We start from the raw sequence: 20,840 nt of genomic DNA, 5'->3' as shown, positions 1-20,840 counted from the left end.
TCTGTAGATAGATAGAGTGTATTATGAAGATGGATAAGGTGTAATGTGTAGGTAGAGAAGGTGTATTATGTAGATTGAGAATGTGTATTGTGTAGATGGAGAAGGTGAATTGTGTAGATATAGAAGGTGTATTATGTAGTTAGAGAAGGTGTATTGTGTAGATAGAGAAGTTGTATTATGTAGAAGGTGTATTGTGTAGATAGAGAAGGTGTATTATGAAGATAGAGAAGGTGTATTATGTAGGCAGAGAAAGTGTCTTCTGTAGATAAAGTGTACTATGAAGATAGAGAAGGTGTAATGTTTAGGTAGAGAAGGTGTATTATGTAAATAGAGAAGGTGTATTGTCTAGATAGAGAAGGTGTATTGTGTAGATAGAGAAGGTGTATTGTGTAGCTAGAGAAGGTGAATTGTATAGATTGAGAATGTGTATTATGTAGTTAGAGAAGTTGTATTGTGTAGATAATGTGTATTGTGTAGATAGTGAAGCTGTATTATGTAGATAGAGAAGTTGTATTGTGTAGATAGAGATGGTGTATTGTATAGGTAGAGAAAGTGTCTTCTGTAGATAGAGAAGGTGTATTATGTGGATAAGGATGGTTTAATGTTTAGATAGAGAAGGTGTATTGTGTAAATAGAGAAGGTGTATTATAATGATAGAGAAGGTGTATTGTGTAGGTAGAAAATGTGTATTATGAAGATAGAGAAGGTGTAATGTGTAGATAGAGATGGTGTATTGTGTAGTTAGAGAAGGTGTATTGTGTAAACAGAGAAGGTGCATTATGAAAATAGAGAAGGTGTATTGTGTAGGTAGCGAAAGTGTCTTCTGTAGATGGAGAAGGTGTAATATGATGATAGAGAAGGTGTATTATGTAAATAGAGAAGGTGTATTGTGTAGATAGAGAAGGTGTATTATGTAGGTAGCGAAAGTGTCTTCTGTAGATGGAGAAGGTGTAATATGATGATAGAGAAGGTGTATTATGTAGGTAGAGAAAGTGCCTTCTGTAGATGGAGAAGGTGTAATATGATAATAGAGAAGGTGTATTATGTAGGTAGCGAAAGTGTCTTCTGTAGATGGAGAAGATGTAATATGACGATAGAGAAGGTGTATTATGTAGGTAGAGAAAGTGTCTTCTGTAGATAAAGTGTCTTCTGTAGATAGAGAAAAGTGTATTATGAAGATAGAGAAGGTGTAATGTGTAGGTAGAGAAGGTGTATTGTGTAGATAGAGAATGTGTATTATGTAGTTAGAGATGGTGTATTGTGTAGATAGAGAAGGTGTATTATGTAGATAGAGAAGGTGTATTGTGTAGATGGAGAAGGTGAATTGTGTAGATATAGAAGGTGTATTATATAGTTAGAGAAGGTGTATTGTATAGACCGAGAATGTGTATTATGTAGTTAGAGAAGGTGTATTGTGTAGATAGAGAATGTGTATTGTATAGATAGTGAAGCTGTATTATGTAGATAAAGAAGTTGTATTGTATAGATAAAGAAGGTGTATTGTGTAGGTAGAGAAAGTGTCTTCTGTAGATAGAGAAGGTGTATTATGTGGATAAGGAAGGTGTAATGTGTAAATAGAGAAGGTGTAATGTGTAAATAGAGAAGGTGTATTATAATGATAGAGAAGGTGTATTGTGTAGGTAGAAAATGTGTATTATGAAGATAGAGAAGGTGTAATGTGTAGATAGAGATGGTGTATTGCGTAGTTAGAGAAGTTTTATTGTGTAAACAGAAAAGGTGTATTGTGAAAATAGAGAAGGTGTATTATGTGGGTAAAGTGTCTTGTGTAGATAAAGTGTCTTCTGTAGATAGAGAGAGTGTATTATGAAGATAGAGAAGGTGTAATGTTTAGGTAGAGAAGGTGTATTATGTAAATAGAGAAGGTGTATTGTCTAGATAGAGAAGGTGTATTGTGTAGATAGAGAAGGTGTATCGTGTAGCTAGAGAAGGTGAATTGTATAGACCGAGAATGTGTATTATGTAGTTAGAGAAGTTGTATTTTGTAGATAATGTGTATTGTGTAGATAGTGAAGCTGTATTATGTAGATAGAGAAGTTGTATTGTGTAGATAGAGATGGTGTATTGTATAGGTAGAGAAAGTGTCTTCTGTAGATAGAGAAGGTGTATTATGTAAATAGAGAAGGTATAATGTGTAAATAGAGACGGTGTATTGTGCAAATAGAGAAGGTGTATTATAATGATAGAGTAGGTGTAATGTGTAGGTAGAAAATGTGTATTATGAAGATAGAGAAGGTGTAATGTGTAGATAAGGTGCATTGTGTAGATAGAGAATCTGTATTATGAAGATAGAGAAGGTGTATTCTGTAGATAGAAAAGGATGTTTTGTGTAGGTAGAGAAAGTGCCTTCTGTAAATAGAAAAGGTATTATGTAGTTAGAGAAGGTGTATTTTTTAGATAAAGAAGGTATATTGTGTAGATGAAGAAGGCGTATTGTAGAGATAGAGAAGGTGTATTATATAATTAGAGAAGGTGTATTTCATAGATAGAGTAGGTGTACTCTGTAAATATATTCCATAGACGGGGACACACTAAAGCCTCGTACAAACGACTAGTTTTTTTTTCTTCTTCATTCAACTCAACGGGTTGAACAAAAAAACACTGACAGCTCAGTTCTAAGCCGCTGTACTAATAACCCGATGTTAGTACAGTGATCTCTCCTGCTGTGCTATTGTGTTCTGACAGGGGGATGGCCCCTCCAGAAAAATCCAGTCAGCACTCTCAGCCGATGGGAGGCGGTCAGCTGACCTTTTTCGGTCATGACCCTTGATCCGAATGTCAGCTGGTTTCTATTGAACTGGCTGATGCTGCCCGACATTCGCCCCATGTGTACTAGGCTTTAATGTAGATTTCAGTTTGAATTGAACATCCTCAGGTGGGGAATAGAGGAATGCTAGTGTTTTTTTCTATTTAAAAGGACACCTGTGCTAAGAGATATATGGAGATTGCCAATGGTGACTTCTAGCTTCTGAAAAGGGTAGTTGCCTGGCTGAGATCTAATGCCTTCAAAACTTTCTGAGACCTACAGTACCTGAAACAAGTACATAAATCAAAAGTCTGCTTTTACTTAAAACACGACTACCAAGCAGCCAGAACTGTCAGCAAGTGGTCAGTAATGGCCGCCCCCTATATTCCTGAAAATGTTTCTATTAAGATCTCTTAGACCCCGTCACATTGTGAGGTTTCCATGCTTACCTTGGCTGGTTACAATGTACTCCAGTTTTCAGCTATTTGAAAGGAGTCTTTAATGTGACAGCTGGCTGTTGGATATCATGTATCACATTTATCTCAAGCATCATCATCTCTGATAATCTATTCTCATATTTATAAATTTGTGTCATTTTTAAAAGGTCAGCTTTCAGCAGGTTTACTGGTTCTTTAACCTTATCACACTGGTGCCCAGTCTAGTAAAGGATCATTTTGAAACACTTATATTTTACATAAGCAATCAGAAATGTGAACTGTTATTGTGAAAATAGATGAGTATACTGAATGTGTTTTTCCTTCCTATGGGCACAGCTCCACCTATTGACTTCTTCTTAATACTGTCAGTGAGAGAATTATAATTACGGTACATGAGATTTTAGTATACATGGATATTTGTACTTATTATGTATTTGTTTATTTGTACTGCCAGTAATAAGTTATTCCAAATATAGAAGTAGCTCTAAAGCAATCATTACAATACAGTGGTTATGGCAGCAATCAATGCTCACACAACATAAAAATGGTTTGCATTTACAAATTTGAATATGTATTTGCAAAATGTACATCTCTCAGTGTGCTAATGTTATGATTTAAAGTGGTATTCATTTTTCAGTATTTTTTAGTTCAACGCATTGAGCATAATAAACTAAACATTACCAGTAAGCTATTTGTTAACATTATTGCCTGGTTTCTCAGTGCTGCTTCCCTAAATTTCCAGTCTTCGCAGGAACGAGTTAACTGTGGACAGTGCAGTCTGGAGTCAGCCTGTTAGTTTGGATAAGGAATGGGGAGGATGAGGAGGGAGGAGCAAGGGAGTGCCTTGCCATCCTACACTACAGGCTGTGTGCTTCTATTGATGCACATAATGTAGGCATTATGGGGGTGGTTCCATAGGATGCAAAAAGAGAAATGAGCCACTCTGAAACAGGAATCTTGGGCCAGTGGTCATGGCAGCAGCTTAAACTGGAACATAAGTATGGATAAAAGATGAAGAAGCTGCATACTCCATAAGTAATTAAATCGACTGAGGGTTTGATTTCACCTTAAGGTTAGACATTATTTTAAAATCTTTGTAGCTTTTATCCAGAAGTTTTTTTGGTTGCAACTGTCGTGTTGATATGTGTTTCACAAAAATTCCATGTTGGTTCTTTTCTTAGTGACGACCTGTTCAGACCCAGGTGATGTAACTCACAGTCGCAGGATCCTCTCTAATGCAAAATTCCCTGTGGGCAGTACAGTGCGCTATGTGTGTGACAAAGGCTACATCCTGACAGGTAGCCCAACTCTAACCTGCTACAACCGCCAGGCTGGTGTACCCAAGTGGAGTGACCGCTCTCCTAAGTGTGCCCGTAAGTCAGAAAGCAGCTAATGCTATGCCTGTCCTTGTCATTACCTTTGTTTTTGCTAGTGAACAGAAATTGCATTTTATTATTGCCCAAGATTTTGTTACAAGTTCGTACTATTGTAGTATCCAGGCCTGGACAAGGGGTGGGTGGCAAGGCGAGCTGCCCTGGGTGCAATGGTTTACTATAGGCCTTCCTTCTGTTACACGGCTGACAGGAGTAGTGACAGCAGCAGTGATTTTGACAAGTGAGTGAATGCTGGGTGTCGGATCCCCTAAGCTTGCACATCATGAATGGGGGGGGGGGCAGTTTGGCATCTTTGCCCTGGGCGCTGGATGACTTTGTGCCAGCGCTGTGTAGTATATATGCATAAATAACCACTAAGAGCCCATTCACACAGGGGCAACACGACTTCCAGCGTGACTTTGGGAGGCAACTTGGACACGACTTGAGTATGAATCACAGCACGACTTGGGGCAACTTACAACACAACTTGAAGTCGCCTCCAGGACAGGGAACTTTACAAGTGGCCAATCAGAAGGAGGGGGCTGGCTGTTTAGTGGAGTAAATTACTTTCTGTTTCCTTTCTGCTTCCTGTAAAGTTGCCTTAGTATGAACCGTGATCAGACTTGGAGGCAACTTCCATTGAAATCAATGGGTACAAGTCGCCTTCTAGTCGGATTGAAGTAGTACAGGAACCTTTTCTAAAGTCGGAGTGACTGCAGTAGTGTGCATTAAGACAGATCCATTCACTTACATTGATTTTTTCATGTAGCGCGACTTGAGGCGACTTGGGGCGACTTGAAGTCGGATCTAAAGTTGCCCCTGTGTGAATGGGCTCTCAGTGTAGTCTTTCCTCATTTATTTTGTTTTTACACAAGTTCAAACCAAAACATACCTTTGGAGGAAGCATGCAGTCTGTCTGAATTGCAGGGGTCCCAATGTATTTGTACACATACAGTAGCTCCCAACTGTCCCTGATTTCGAGGGACTGTCCCTGATTTGGAGCAATGTCTCTCTGTCCCTCATTCCTCCTCATTTGTCCCTCATTTTGGTCTGATCTATATAGTTGTTTTTAAAATGCACTTTTTATCTATCAAAAAGTGTTTTCCAGCACTAAACCTTCTGATTTCTAAATTGCTGCATTTGTAAATTCCAAAAGCCAATATAAAGGAATAGTAGTGGTAAAAAAAGCACTTGTGGGTTTACCCAATCTTGTTTTTTTTTTGCACAATTCTCCTTTAAGGGGCGTGACAGGGGGTGCGTCCTATTCCTGCATGCTTTTGCTGATAGGTGTCCCTCATTCCCATCTCAAAAAGTTGGGAGGTATGTTGTACAGTCCACCAGTCAAAAGCCTGTAGTAGAAAAAGGAGATGTTATGTGAGCAGCATTGTGTCCTGTGACTTGTTTCTGTCTTGGGTCTCTCACTGGATTTATGTTGAGATTTATGTTTAAAAGATAAAAGACAAACATAGCAATAAAATGGTGCAGTTTGTGCTGCCCCTCTGACCTTGCTGTATTAGACATAAGTGCCTTATGATGCATTTAACGCTATGTAAACCTGTCTGCACTGACTTAAGCCTAGTACACACTATTCTTTTTTTTTTTTTTCATTAAACCCAGCAGGCTGAACAAAAAAAATTGAAGCGCTCAGGAGAAGCCACTGTACTAACTATCCGATGTTAGTACCGTGATCTCCCAGCTGAGCTATTGTGTTTGGACAGGGGTACGCTCCTCCACCAGAACACACTGGTCAGCGCTCTCAGCTATTGGCTGAGAGTGTTGATCAGATGCTGATCGGCAGACCTTTTTTGGTCATGCCCCTTCGACAGAAGCCGGACGTTCAGCCGGCTTACGTTGGACCACTGTCATACACATCAGCCGAATGTCGGCCGGCTTTTATTGAAGCGGCCGATGCCGCCCGATATTCAGCCTGTGTGTACTGAGCTTAACTGAGCTTAAATATGAAATATTGTAGCAGTTGGATACCTTTATATTCTGCATTGCACCTTTAGCCTAGGTTCACATGTGTTGCTGCATAATCTTGCATTTTTGTAGTGCGTTTTTGCATGAGTTTTTGATGTATTTTTTGCTTCATGTGTTTTTATGTAGGAGGAGGAGACTGGATTTTAAACCCAAAACTCTGCCAAAAGAGCACTAAAGACACATGTACATGCATTTTACATGGTTTTACATGCACGTTCTGTGCACTTCTATTGAAGTCTATGGACCCAGAACCACACCATGCTGCACCAAGGAAGCACCTGCAGCATGTTGTAGTGATGTGAAGGGGCACCATAGAGAATAATGTGATTTAACATTGTCGTGCATGGCAGCACAGTGGCAGATGCAGGAGAAATTGCACTAGTGTGAATGGGTCTTGGTTATTTTAAAGGCTTTTGTTTGGTGTTTGAACGGGTGTTTTTGTGGGCATCTTATGCCGTGTACACACGGCCAGACTTTACGATCAAACTTGTCCGACGGAACAAATCCATCGCACAATTCGACCATGTGTGGTCTTCATCGGACCTGCAGCGGACCTTTTCTGTCGAAATTGTGACGGACTTTAGATTTAGAACATGTTTAAAATCTTTCTGACGGACTCGAGTCCGGTCGAAAAATCCATTCGTCTGTATGCTAGTCCGACAGAAGAAAACTGACGCTAGGGCAGCTATTGGCTACTGGCTATGAACTTCCTTATTTTAGTCCAGTCGTACATCATCACGGTCAAATCAGGCAGACTTTGGTTTGATTGTGTGTAGACAAGTCCGATTCTACGGAAGTCCGTCAAAAAGTCCGACGTGATTCAGTCCGTCGAAAGTCCGGTCGTGTGTACACAGCATAAGGCTTGTGTTTTTTTTATTTTTTTAAATTATTTTTAGCCCATGAAATGCTACTAGGGGGGAAAATGTGCAATATGTGCATTTTAACGCATTATTTTGTGCATGTTTGTGCATTTTTAGTCATTCCTATTGAAGTCCAGACCAAAAACACTTGACGCTTGTAGCTCAAAAAAAGCTCATGTACCTTTATGAGCTACAAGCTTCACCTGACACTATGCTCATTGGGAAACTATGGCTATTGAGCGTTCGGAGGTTCAGGCTACAGGCATAAATGCGGCCTCTAGGGTATGTGGTGTCAGGACCCCTGCTGGTACAAAATTTCACTAGTAAGCCTGGGTTCACACTGATGCGAATTTACAGCAGGTTTTGTTTCATATTCCCATCGCACACGTTCCTGGTATAAGCTATAAAGGTGGGGTGCTGCAGCAACAACCAGCTGGATAAGTCACAATGTAGATATTTGCCAGCACACCAAGGATCAGCACAAGGTGGCGTACAAATGTTTTAGTTTATTGCATGATCACAACACAAAGAGGTGCAACGTTTCGGAGTCACGCAGGACCCCTTCGTCAGGCATGTGATGCAGTGGGTTTGATGCGTTTAGGAACACACAGATGCGCAGGTCATGTAAAAAGCATAGTATTCCATGGCTTTGGTTCACAACTATGCATTGCGAATTTGGTGCAAGGAAAAAAAAGGGTTCTGTGCGTGTTGACTGCGGGTGCGATGCGAATTCCTATGGTGCAGTGCGAATTTTATCTTCATAGGCTTCAACTGAACTTGCAGTAAACTTGCAGCACACAGTTCACATCTCTGCAAATTGTTCACTGTCTGCCTCCTGAAATTCGCTGTAAAATCGCGGTAAATTCGCACCTTTCCACCTCAAAACGCAAGACAAATTCACACCTCACACAGGACAAAAAAACAGATCAAATTCGCAGTACATCGCATTGCAATAGTGTGAACTAGGCTTAAGCCTAGTACACACAGGCCGAATGTCGGGCGGCATCAGCCGGTTTAATAGAAACCGGCTGACATTCAGCCTGTGTGTACTGCAGCCAGTCCGACAGAAGCTGGCTGAACGGTGGACGGGGGGTGAGAGTGCTAACCGGAGTATTCTGAGGGGGGGGGGGGGGGGGCGGGGGCAGTCTCTTCTGTCAGAACACAATAGCACAGCAGGGGAGATCGCTGTACTAACATTGCATAGTTAGTACAACCGCTCCTCGTGAGCTGTCAGTTTTTTTTGCATTCAGCCCTGTAGTGTGTACCCAGCTTAAAGCCGGGTACACACAGGCCAAATGTCAGGAGGCTTTGCCGGTTCAAAAAATTGTCTGACACTTGGCCCATGTGTATGTCAGTCTGTCCGACAGAAGTCAGCCATTTGGCCAGCTTCTGTTGGACGTGCATGCTGGAAAACAAGCAGTCGACTGACTGCCGATCAGCACTCTCAGCCAATAGCAGAGAGCACTGATCAGAGTGTTCTGGCGGGGGGGGCTGTCCCCCTGTCAGAACGCAATAGCTCAGCGAGGAACAAAAATAATAGTGCATACCAGGCTTAAAGTGGAGGTAAACCCGAATTTATTTATTTTTTCGATGTCATAATGTAGAGTATAAGATTTCATATCATTTGAGCCCAGTCTTGCCACAAAGAGTTAATCCAGCTCTGAGCAATCCTCTTTTATTGTTCAGTGAGATAAAACTTGACAAACAGAGAAAAACTTTGTCAAATCCTCCCCCTTGCTGTGAGTGACAGGTGATTTACATATCTCGTGCACTAGTCTAAGACACAGGCATTATTTTTTTATTCCCACCCCCACTCTTTTCTTCAGCAGCTCTGCAAGGATTGGCTGTTCCACACCTCAGTATGATTTGGCATGCTGAAGTCATGTGGTTACTTTCCTGTCTTTTCACTGGATGTTAGAGATCATAGCAGAAGTTCAGTGTAAGAAATACACAGGAGAAAATGCATATTGACAAAGGGATTGTAGAGGTGGGCGGGGAGTCTACTGACATCACGACTCCACCCACCGAGCTCCAGACAACAGACCCGCCCACAGAATCTGCAGTTTTTCGGGTCTAATAACAGACAGAGGGGAGACATTTGACAGGTAAAGATACATGCAGGAGGCATGTATATCCTTATAGATAACCCCTATGGCAGTAGTTTAGAAAGGATGACATTGGGTTTACATCCACTTCAAGGCTTTGACTTAAATTCAGGGATAATCACTGTTTTTGCAGGTAAGCTCCACCCACCACCAACCTATATAATGAAAGTGTGAAGTTACATATACTAGCTAAGGCACATATTCAAATGTTATCACCACACAGGGATCAGTAGATAGTTCATTATAGAATATTCCAGATTTCACTGTTTAATCCAGTATGTTTTATACTGCAGTATTTTTAAAATGTGTATTACACTGTATTTATTGTATTAGAAAAAAATATATATATTATTGATCATTTTTTTGGCTTTTCTACATTTAGCTGAAAAATATGAGCCATGTGTAAACCCAGGAGTACCAGACAATGGTCACCAGGAACCAGAGAAAAGAGTGTACCAACCAGGAGATGCTGTAAGATTTGCATGCAGAACGGGGTACATGCTGATGGGAGAGCACAGTCTAAAGTGTATTCCGGGGCACCCCTCACAGTGGAGCAACTCTCCACCAATCTGCAAAGGTAAAAGTGAATAAGAAGAAATGTACTGAATCAGTTGGGTACAGTGAAATGTCATTTTACTGTCAACATTTACGTCAACAATGTATAAGTAGGCTACCTCCCAAAGAGTGCTATTGAAAATCCAGTCACACAACTACATATTAAACACATAGAAGCACTATAGAGAAGAAGCTAAAGGCATATTTAATATAGGTAATTCAAGGCATAGCTCTGAATATAAGCACTGACTAATGCCTAAATGCTGAATGACTAATGTCTGAATACCTTGAGCCCCAGTCATTCAACCTAAAATTGGTATTATGTTCTGCAAACTTCTGAGCATGCAGTATGCTTTATAAACTTCCTAGCGCACTGCAATGTTGCAATTGCAGACAGATATATTAAAATGACAAAGCTATTTATACAGCCTTGAAAAAGTATTTATACCCCTTGAAATTTTCCACTTTTGTCATCTTATGTTACAACCAAAAACGTATATGTATTTTATTGGGATTTTATATGATAGACCAACACAAAGTGGCACATAATTGTGAAGTGGAAGGAAAATGACAAATGATTTTCAAAATGTTTTACAAATAAATATCTGAAAAGCGTGGCGTGTATTTGTATTCAGCCTCCCTTACTCTGATACCCCTAAGGCTACTTTCACACTGGGGCGTTGCGGGTGTCGGCACTAAAAATAGTGGCACTTTACCGTCGGTTTAGCAGCGCTATTCGGCCGCTAGTGGGGCACTTTTAACCCCCGCTAGCGGGTGAAAAAAGGGTTAAAACCACCCGCAAAGTGCCGCTGTAGCGGCTGTAGGGGCGCTTTGCTGGCAGTTTGGCGGCGCCGCCCATTGATTTCAATGGGCAGGGGCACTTTAGGAGCGGTGTGTACATCGTTCCTACAGCACTGCAAAGATGCTGCTTGCAGGACTTTCTTTACCATCCTGCAAGCTCACCGCTCCAGTGTGAATGTTCTTGGGCTTTCACACTGGAGTGAGAGGAGAGGTTCTTTACAGGCGCTATGCAGGTGCTATTTTTAGCGCTATAGCGCCTGTAAAGCGCCTCGGTGTAAAAGCAGCCTAACTAAAATCTAGTGGAACCAGTTGCCTTCAGAAGTCACATAATTAGTAAATAGAGTCTACCTGTGTGTAATTTAATCTCAGTATAAATACAGCTGTTCTATGAAGCCCTCAGGGGTTTGTTAGAGAACCTTAGTGAACAAACTGCATCATGGAGGCCAAAGAACGCACCAGACAGGTCAAAGTTTTGGAGAAGTTTAAAGCAGGGTTAGGGTATAAAAAAAATCCCAAGCTTTGAACATCTCACGGAGCACTGTTCAATCCATCATACGAAAATGGAAAGGATATGGCACAACTGCAAACCCACCAAGACATGGCCATCCACTTAAACTGACAGGCTAGGCAAGGAGAGCATTAATAAGAGAAGTAGCCCATGGTAATTCTGGGGGAGCTGCAGAGATCCATAGTTCAGGTGAGAGAATCTGTCCACAGGACAACTATTAGTCGTGCACTCCACAAATCTGGCCTTTATGGAAGAGTGGCAAGAAGAAAGCCATAAGAATTCCCTTTTGCAGTTTGGGAGAAGCCATGTGGGGGACACACAGCAAACATGTGAAATAAGGTGCTCTGGTCAGATGAGACCAAAATTAAACTTTTTGGCCTAAAAGCAAAATGTTATGTATGACAGAAAACTAACACTGTACATCACCCTGAACACACCATACCCACCATGAAACATGGTGGTGGCAGCATCATGTTGTGGGGATGCTTTTCTTCAGCAGGGACAGGGAAGCTGGTCAGAGTTGATGGGAAGATGGATGGAGCCAAATACAAGGCAATCTTAGCCGAAAACCGGCTGCAAAAGACTTGAGACTGGGGTGGAGGTTCACCTTCCAGCAGGAGAACAACCCTAAACATACAGCCAGAGCTACAATGGAATGGTGTAGGTCAAAGCATATTCATGGGTTAGAATGGCCCATTCAAAGTCTAGACCTAAATCCAATTGAGAATCTGTGGCAAGACTTGAAAATTGCTGTTTACAGACACTCCCCATCCAATCTGACAGATCTTGAGCTATTTTGCAAAGAATGGGCAAAAATGTCACTCTCTAGATGTGCTAAGTTTGTAAAGACATACCCAAAAAGATCTGCAGCTGTAATTGCATTGAAAGGTGGTTCTACTAAGTTGTCAGGGGTCAGGGCTGGGCTCAGCCCTTCCTTCCTCTGAGCTGCCCGCTCAGCTGTCGGCTAATTGCCAGCTCCTATCTCTCCACAGTGACTCACCTGTTGATGATATCCTGCTCATCAGTCCTGCCTACTTAAGCCGTCCAGCCCAGATAATCACAGAGACTACTACGTTCCTACGTTCCTGTTAAAGACTTGCTTGGCTGAAATTCCTTCTGGCTCCAGATCCTGTTTGCTGTTCCACTACGCTGATCTCTGGCTTCCTGACTTTCTGGCTTGTCTGACTATCCGTTCCGGTTACTGAACTTTGGCTATGTTTTGACTACGTTTGTTCTATTTACTGTTATTATTAAACAAGTATGATTTAACTGTACTTCTGTCTTAGTCTGATTCATGGTTTCTGACAAAAGTATTGACTATGACTCAGGGGGGCTGAACACAAATGCACACCACATGTTTCACATATATAACTGTAAAATTTTTGCAAACCCATTTATCATTTTCCTTCCACTTCACAATTATGTGCCACTTTGTGTTGGTCTATCACACAAAATGTGGAGAATTTCAAGGGGTATGAATACTTTTTTAAGGCACTGAATTTCTCATTCTTTAACGACATAGGATTCAGATACATTTGGGTTATATGGTTATACCGGATACTAGCAGCAAAAACAGTTATCAGTCTGGTATGATCCCTCCCACTCACAGAATGCCTCCAAACTACGGCCCAGGAGGGGCAGATGTGGCCCTTTGCTTGCCTTTATCTGGCCCTTTGGACACTATTCCACCAACTGACATCATCAATGAAGCACTATTTCTCCTAATAAAACCAATGATTGGGCACTAATGCCAGGACACTTTCTACATCCATTACTACTGGGCCACTAGCCACAGTCCGGCCCCCCTAAAGCCTGAAGGACAGTAAATTGGCCCTTTGCTTAAAAAGTCTAGGAGGATGGGCATCTTTCCTGATCTAGGAGGATGGGCATCTTTCTCCACTGAGACAAGCTTAACCATTCTATTAGCCATTTCTTCGTTTTTTTTCCAGCATTACTTTTTTGTTTCTGTCAAGACATCTACATGCTGCTTAAGCTCATGTCTTTATGCAGTTATCGAGATTGACATTTCTAGGTCTAGAACTGTGGCACAGCCTCAGGTGTAACCCAGTTTCTGAAGATTCACTTATGAGTAGGCTGTGTAGGCTAAGCATCGGGTGCTACTATATTTATTAGAACCACTGGGTGCTATTAATACATCTTTTTTTTATTGGTCTTCATGTAAAGGGTTAATATTCTTAGCAACTAAGTGCTGCTAGAGTGTTGCACATGCACACTCCGCACTCTGTTTCCACCTTTCAGTGTGAGGTAGCATCTTCCTCTCATTTGTCCTACTAGTAAGAGGCATACGGTTCCACCTCAGTTAGTCCTTTGTGCCGCTTACACCTACAGTCCTTTGAACCACTCCTGTTCTCTGCAGCTGGTTTGTGAGAACCCACAGTTTTTACCTGGTGTTATCGGTTACATTTTCTCTATCGAGCAGTAAAACTTTTCACAAACCAAGGGGAGCAGTCCCCCTGGTTTAATTCTCTGCATTTTACAATCCATTACCAGTTCTGCTCATGCACCTGACATCAACAGCTTGGACTGATGTCCTCTGCTTGAATCCATATGCTCCTTGGAGTCTTCCTTAACTCCATCACCTCCTTGGCCTTATCCAGCGGAGAGTCCTCAGAGTTATGCAAGTTTTGTAAATTTATCAGCCAGATTGTAACTTTATTGCTGAGGCTGTAAGCATAATTCAATTCTGTCCCCTTTAGGTTCTTTGTATAACATACTTGCTGCTGTAATGGCCTTTGAACCTTATGCTTTGAGATTCTAAATTCTTGACAGATGATTTTGTTGCTTAGGAGCTGCAGGCAGCTGCCATAGCTCCTAGGCTTAAAGAAACCATAATGGTTCTTATTGATACAGTGCATAATTCCTTAAAATGTTTTTAACTGTTATTAGTCTAGGATCCTTGTGAGGCCCTAAGACCAAACACCTTTCCAGTACATACTTTACTATAAGGTGTTCTAAAGCAGTGGTCATTAACCCTGTCCTCAGGGCCCACTAACAGGCCAGGTTTGCAATATAACTGAAATGCATCACAGGTGATATCATTTGCTGCTCAGTGATTGCAGTATTCTAGTCTGCATCTCCCCAAGGTAATACATAAAACCTGGCCTGTTAGTGGGCCCTGAGGACAGGGTTGATGACCACTGTTCTAAAGGGAGACTGGAAAATGCCAGATAAAGGGAGACTGGAAAATGCCAGATAAATAGACCTATATCCGCTTGAGAAAGCCTTTAAAGGGTATGTAAAAAATCAAAAGTCCCCATTTTGAAGGCTTATATGCAAGTTATTAGCCATAAAAAGGGTATGGGGGCCCAGGTACTGCTCGAGGGGACATGTATCAATGCAAAACTTTTTTTTTTTTTAAAAAAGATTGTTTTTACAAGAGCAGTGATTTTAATGATGCTTAAAGTGTAAAGTGTAAAGTGTAGTCTGCCTGTAAAGTGGCACATCTGTACCGTGGATAAAACCTACTGCAGAAAAAATGACATTTCCAAAGAAAAAAAAATGAGTCAAATCACATTTAAATTGCCAGCCATACAATACCAATTCCGACAATAGAAAAATGTTTAAAAAAACGGCGTGGGTTGTCCCCTCAATCCATACCCAGCCCTTCGGTCTGGTATGGATTTTAAGGGGAACTCCACGCCAAAATCTTTAAAAAATCTACACCAGCCCCTTATCCAAGCATGCAACCATGCAGGTCAGGAAAGGGAGCCCCCCCGCTCCTGAACCATAGCAGGCCACATGCCCTCAACATGGGGGACAAGGGCCTCATCCCTACACCCTTGGCCGGTGGTTGTGGGGGTCTTCGAGCGGAGGGCTTATTGGAATCTAGAGCCCCCCTCTAACAAGGGGGCCCTCAGATCCCAGCCTCGCCCCATGTGAATGAGTATGGGGTACACTGTGAACAGCAATTTTCAAGTCTTTGCCACAGATTCACATTTGGATTTAGGTCTGGACTTTGACTGGGCCATTCTATTACATGAATATGCTTTGATTTAAACCATTTCTGTATAGCTCTGGCTGTATGTTTAGGGTCGTTGTTCTGCTGGAAGGTGAACCTCCGCCCCAGTCTCAAGTCTTTGGAAGACTCTAACAGGTTTTCTTCTAAGGTTGTCTTGTATTTTGCTCCACCCATCTTCCCATCAACTCTGACCAGCTTCCCTGCCCCTGCTAAAGAAAAGCATCCCCACAACATGATGCTGCCACCACCATGTTTCACGGTGGAGATGGTGTGTTCAGGGTGATGTGCAGTGTTAGTTTTCTGTCACACATAGCATTTTGCTTTTAGGCCAAAAAGTTAAATTTTGGTCTCATCTGACCAGAGCACCTTCTTCCACATGTTTGCTATGTCCCCCACATGGCTTCTTGCAAACTGCAAACGGGACTTCTTATGGCTTTCTTTCAATAATGGCTTTCTTCTTCCTACTCTTCCATAAAGACCAGATTTGTGGAACGCACGGCTAATAGTTGTCCTGTGGACAGATTCTCCTACCTGAGCTGTGGATCTCTGCAGCTCCTCCAGAGTTACCATGGGCCTCTTGGCTGCTTCTTTGATTAATGCTCTCCTTGCCCGGCCTGTCAGTTTAGGTGGACGGCCATGTATTGGTAGGTTTGCAGTTGTGCCGTACTCTCTCCATTTTCAGATGATGGATTGAACAGTGCTTTGTGAGATGTTCAAAGCTTGGGATTTTTTTTATAACCTAACCCTGCTTTAAACTTCTCCACAACTTTCTCCCTGACCTGTCTGGTGTGTTCCTTGGCCTTCATGTTGCTGTTTGTTCACTAAGGTTCTCTAACAAACCTCTGAGGGCTTCACAGAACATCTGTATTTATACCGAGATTAAATTACACACAGGTGGACTCTAATTACTAATTAGTTGACTTCTGAAGGCAATTGGTTCCACTAGATTTAAGTTAGGGGTAGCAGAGTAAAGGGAGCTGAAAACAAATGCCCGCCACACTTTTCACATATTTATTTGTAAAAAAATTGAAAACCAATTATCATTTTCCTTCCACTTCACAATTATGTGCCACTTTGTGTTGGTCTACCACATAAAATTCCAATAAAATACATTTACCTTTTTGGTTGTAACATGACAAAATGTGGAAAATTTCAAGGAGTATGAATACTTTTTAAAGGCACTGTATTATACCTATTGGTCAAGTTTTTAAACAATTATTTAGATACCTGCTGCTGAAGCTTAGTTTGAGAGCAAAATAGGTTGAGAGCACACTTTAGATGTCAGTCTAAACAAAAAATTGTGATGGACCATCTTAATAATGGTAAATATTTTTAAATAATAAATGATAAATGGTCGCTAAAAAAAAAATATTGATAATGATGGTCCATATAATAGGAAGCTTCCCACATGAACTGGTGTTGCTAAATGGATCACCAAGGAGCCTTGGAGAATACAAAATCCTTAAAATCTTCAGCATACTCGGCTAAGTGGGGGAGATAAAACACACTGTACAGAAGAAAATGTAATGACCGCTGGGTGGTATCACGTGTAAATACCAATTGATTAAACACCACCCATGGCCTATGTGTGATATGAAGCATGGGTGGTTCCCAAATTGTGCAGTCTACAAAAAGCTTGATGAAATCCAGTCAGAACGTGCAAAAACCTCAAGAAGCCAGTCCACGTGTACACCAGTGAGTCCAAAGAAATGTAAAGGTAATGATCAGGATAAGTCTTCTTTATTAAACAAATTACAAATGTCACTTACATCTGAAAAGCCACCCAACTCCAAAGCGTGTCTCAAAAGAGGTTCCATCAGTGCCACCTATGGCCACCAGGTAGTCAAAGAACTGGGCAATGGGCAAATTGAGTAGAGAGGTATGGGTGAAGGATGCCACTGCATTCCAAAATACAAAGGCCGGTGGACCTCTCCAGCCATTGTGGACCTAAAGTGACATCCGAAATTACGTTCCAGTTACGAGTCCAGCACAAATGATGTTTCACCACTGGGTCCAGCACACTATGGGGATTCTTCTGGATGACACAAGCTGTCTTGGAAATGCTTCAAGGCCTTCGTTTCTTTGTCAACCCAAGGGGAGCGCAAGGCTATATACTGTATACATATGCAAATGCAAACCACATGAAAAAGGGGCAGGCTAAAATGGGCAGTGCAGATGGAACAGCACACCACTATAACTGACTAGCATTAACAATTAACTCCTTCTGCCTAGCCAATATCCTGTACAAATACAGCAACACAGCCTTGCATAGATCATATGCCCTTTAATATTAAATGATAAAACCATAATACAAAATAGTATAATCAGGACTCACCGGTGGATCACATAAGGAATAAAGCCACGTTGGACAAAATGACTTAAAAAATAAAAATAAAATTAAAAACAAAGGATTAGAAAGGACTTGAAAACAAGAAACAAATAAAAAAACAAACAAGCTAACCAAACAAGCGAATAAGCAAGACAAAAAACAAAAACAAAACAAAGGACTTGAAAAATGTTTTTATCTACAGCTTTTTAATCAGGGTTGATTTGCTTGTTTGTTTTTATTATATAATAAATCAGGTATACTCTAGTAAGATTGGAAAAGGCAAATCTATGACATCATTCTTTTTGCTGTAAATATGGATTTGGTCATCAATAATGGATTTTTAAAGCACAGTTGTAAATAAAATATTATTCTTAGACCCCAGTTTGGGCCTCTTTGGTATTCCACAAAATGAAAAGCAACTCTACCTCCAATATTTTTCCATACTACTTTATTTATGGCTTACAAATGTATGCCATAATGTTGGCTAACTGATAAACTTCCAGACATTTCCTTTTTGGTTTCGCAAGTCGGCATCATTATTTCCTTTGACTATATAACAATCTACATCAGGAAGTGTCCAAAGAAGAAAGAATAAACATTTCGTAGTGTTGGTTTGACAATGTTCAAATGCCACTCACTGCTTCCGGTGCCATTTTGAAAACTCCTGCTTCTATTGCTCTATGTCTAATGCTGATTTTGCATTCATATATGGTTGGTTACTGTGTATCTCACACCATAGTTAAAAGAGTACACATGAACATATGTAATTTGGATAAAGCATTCCGTGCACATTTCAGTCGGATTGTATATGTAGCAATAACTCTCGGTGGAGCTACTGGTTTAAGCGGGCTTGTTACCTTCACTCTCCTTCCCTCTGTTTCACCATCACCGGGTCTAGGGTTCCATTGAGTTTACCTCTGGACGATACACACACACCAACACTTGAGTACGTTTTCAATGCTTTATTAAACGATTTACTAAGGAAGTAGCAGGAAAGAGGCAGAAGGGAAACTGCAGAAGAAACTCAAATATCTTCTTGTAAGATTCTTGACAAATGTCCTGGTAGAATTTGGATATTACAATAGAATGCGCTCCCCTCGTGGGACACACTTTTTGCTTGCCTGGATAGGCCTCTCTCACTTGCCTAGCAGCCAGTACGTAGCACAAACAAAAGTCTCTGCCACAGACTTGTTTGGGATAAACCTGTACGATCCTCTGCCACAGGATGTATTGGTCTTTCTGCAATGAACGTCAGTCATAGTGCTTGAACCTTTAAGCCAACCCGGCAACACTATGCTGTATAGTTACTTTTAGGATACGTCCTCCAACTGAGTCACCAGGCCCCTCTCCAGACCAGCACGCTGCGTGATCCTTCCATGACGGGTCCTCCCCTGGGATCTCCTCAGTTGTCCAGCTTCTTCACTCTGGATAGACAGCACAGGACCATTCCTCGGCTGCTGTGGTAGGCCCCAGACAAGCTTCTGGGCCCACCCCTGCACCGCAGCGACGTGGGCCTCCGGAACGGAGGACCACGAGATTGCTCTCTAACGCATACCTGTCGGCCAGGAGGGCCAGCAGGTGGCTGTAAAAATGAACCCCACAATATGGCGTCTGTCCCATAAATACCCTCGCCCAGAATGCAACTCGGAGGACCACCTCCACCGAGTTGTCTCTGGGACAGAAGAGCATCCATACGCTTCAACACATTGCCTTTCCAACACTGACCAGTGATAACAGCGACACCCACCGGTCAGTATGGAAACACACACAACGTGGAACAGAAGCAAAACTAACCCTCTTAACGAACAAATTACTAAATTTACCCAACATATGGTAGATCGCAAATCTACCAGCGCTACATATAATTACTATGCAATCTCTTAGATTTACCCTAAACTAAACACTTAATTCAGTTTCCATCCAATTAAGCAGGTATACCAGACAGACATATTATACCTGGCTACAGAAAAGTGAAATCTCATTGGTTAGTTTAGGTTACCTCTCTAAGGACATCATCACTGCTCTTTATACAGTAGAATAAGCTTGTGTGTGTGAGTACTATTAACCAGCACAGATACAATTTGCAAAGTAACAGGATGAATATTTTTCTTTCTTCCCTCCAGCTTCGTATAAAGAATTTTACAGCAATCAGGGTATAGAAGGTAAGTAATATTTTAAAAATCAAGTTTTGTGTTTTACGCAATGTGTGTTTAATATGTGCTCATTTTTCTATCTAAACAAGTGTGTATACTAGACTAGTACAAGGAGGAGGTGAAAAAGCAACAGGTGCTTTTATGGATGTGCAAAATATTACAAAATAATAGTTTAGGGGTATATTTACAAAACAGTTAATGTGGCATTCGTCAAACATTCACTGCAGCTGTATTTTCCTGGTGCATATTTGGTGCATATACTCTGATGAATTCACCTGCAGTGAATGTTTGGTGAATGTCATATCCTTTATAAATATGCCCGTAGTTTATTATTTGTGTTTTACGACTCCTGAACTATGGTCAGATTGGAGGTTACCTGCAATCATCAATTTTGGTGGTCTGATATCTCAGTGGAGAAGTATTAGCTTCTGGAGCCAATGGTTCTGGTAAGTGTGCTCTTAAGCCATGCACGTGTAAGTACACACGGCCAGTACAGTGAAACTGCGAATGGCTCATTAAATCAGTTATGGTTCCTTAACTAATAAATGCAGATGAGCGTTGACCCCCAGAAATGCGTGCATTTATCAGACCAAAACCAACCCGGGGGCTCCGGCCCCTTCTCTGGCTGCTTAGGTGACCCTAGATAACCTTGGGCCAATGACACGTCCCTGTGACAGCAACAATACATTTGGATGTCTGCCCTATCAATTTTCGATGGTACTTTCTGCGCCTACCATGGTGACCACCGGTAATGGGGAATCAGGGTTCGATTCCGGAGAGGGAGCCTGAGAAACGAATACCACATCCAAGGAAGGCAGCAGGTGCGCAAGTTACCCACTCCCGACTCTGGGAGGTAGTGACGAAAAATAACAATACAAGACTCTTTCAAGGCCCTGTAATTGGAATGAGTACACTTTAAATCCTTTAACAAAGATCTATTGGGGGGCAAGTCTGGTGCTAGCAGCCGCGGTAATTTCAGCTCCAATAGCATATATT

The 20,840-nt window shown here is 41.5% G+C and overlaps 1 protein-coding gene across 3 annotated transcripts in view; it reads left to right on the top strand.

Annotated features, from left to right (window-relative positions):
* The window catches only part of SEZ6 (seizure related 6 homolog), a 955,479-nt gene that overhangs the window by 909,469 nt on the left and 25,170 nt on the right, over positions 1–20,840 (top strand). For all 3 annotated transcript variants that reach the window (XM_073616801.1, XM_073616802.1, XM_073616803.1), the window contains 3 exons: positions 4,383–4,574; positions 9,902–10,096; positions 19,815–19,853. In XM_073616801.1, the coding sequence (XP_073472902.1) occupies positions 4,383–4,574; positions 9,902–10,096; positions 19,815–19,853 (426 nt within the window). The remainder of the gene's footprint in view (positions 1–4,382; positions 4,575–9,901; positions 10,097–19,814; positions 19,854–20,840) is intronic.

Source organism: Aquarana catesbeiana, linkage group LG02, assembly GCF_042186555.1.
Source record: "Aquarana catesbeiana isolate 2022-GZ linkage group LG02, ASM4218655v1, whole genome shotgun sequence".
Classification (NCBI taxonomy): domain Eukaryota; kingdom Metazoa; phylum Chordata; class Amphibia; order Anura; family Ranidae; genus Aquarana; species Aquarana catesbeiana.
This window is presented reverse-complemented; position numbering and strand designations above follow the sequence as displayed.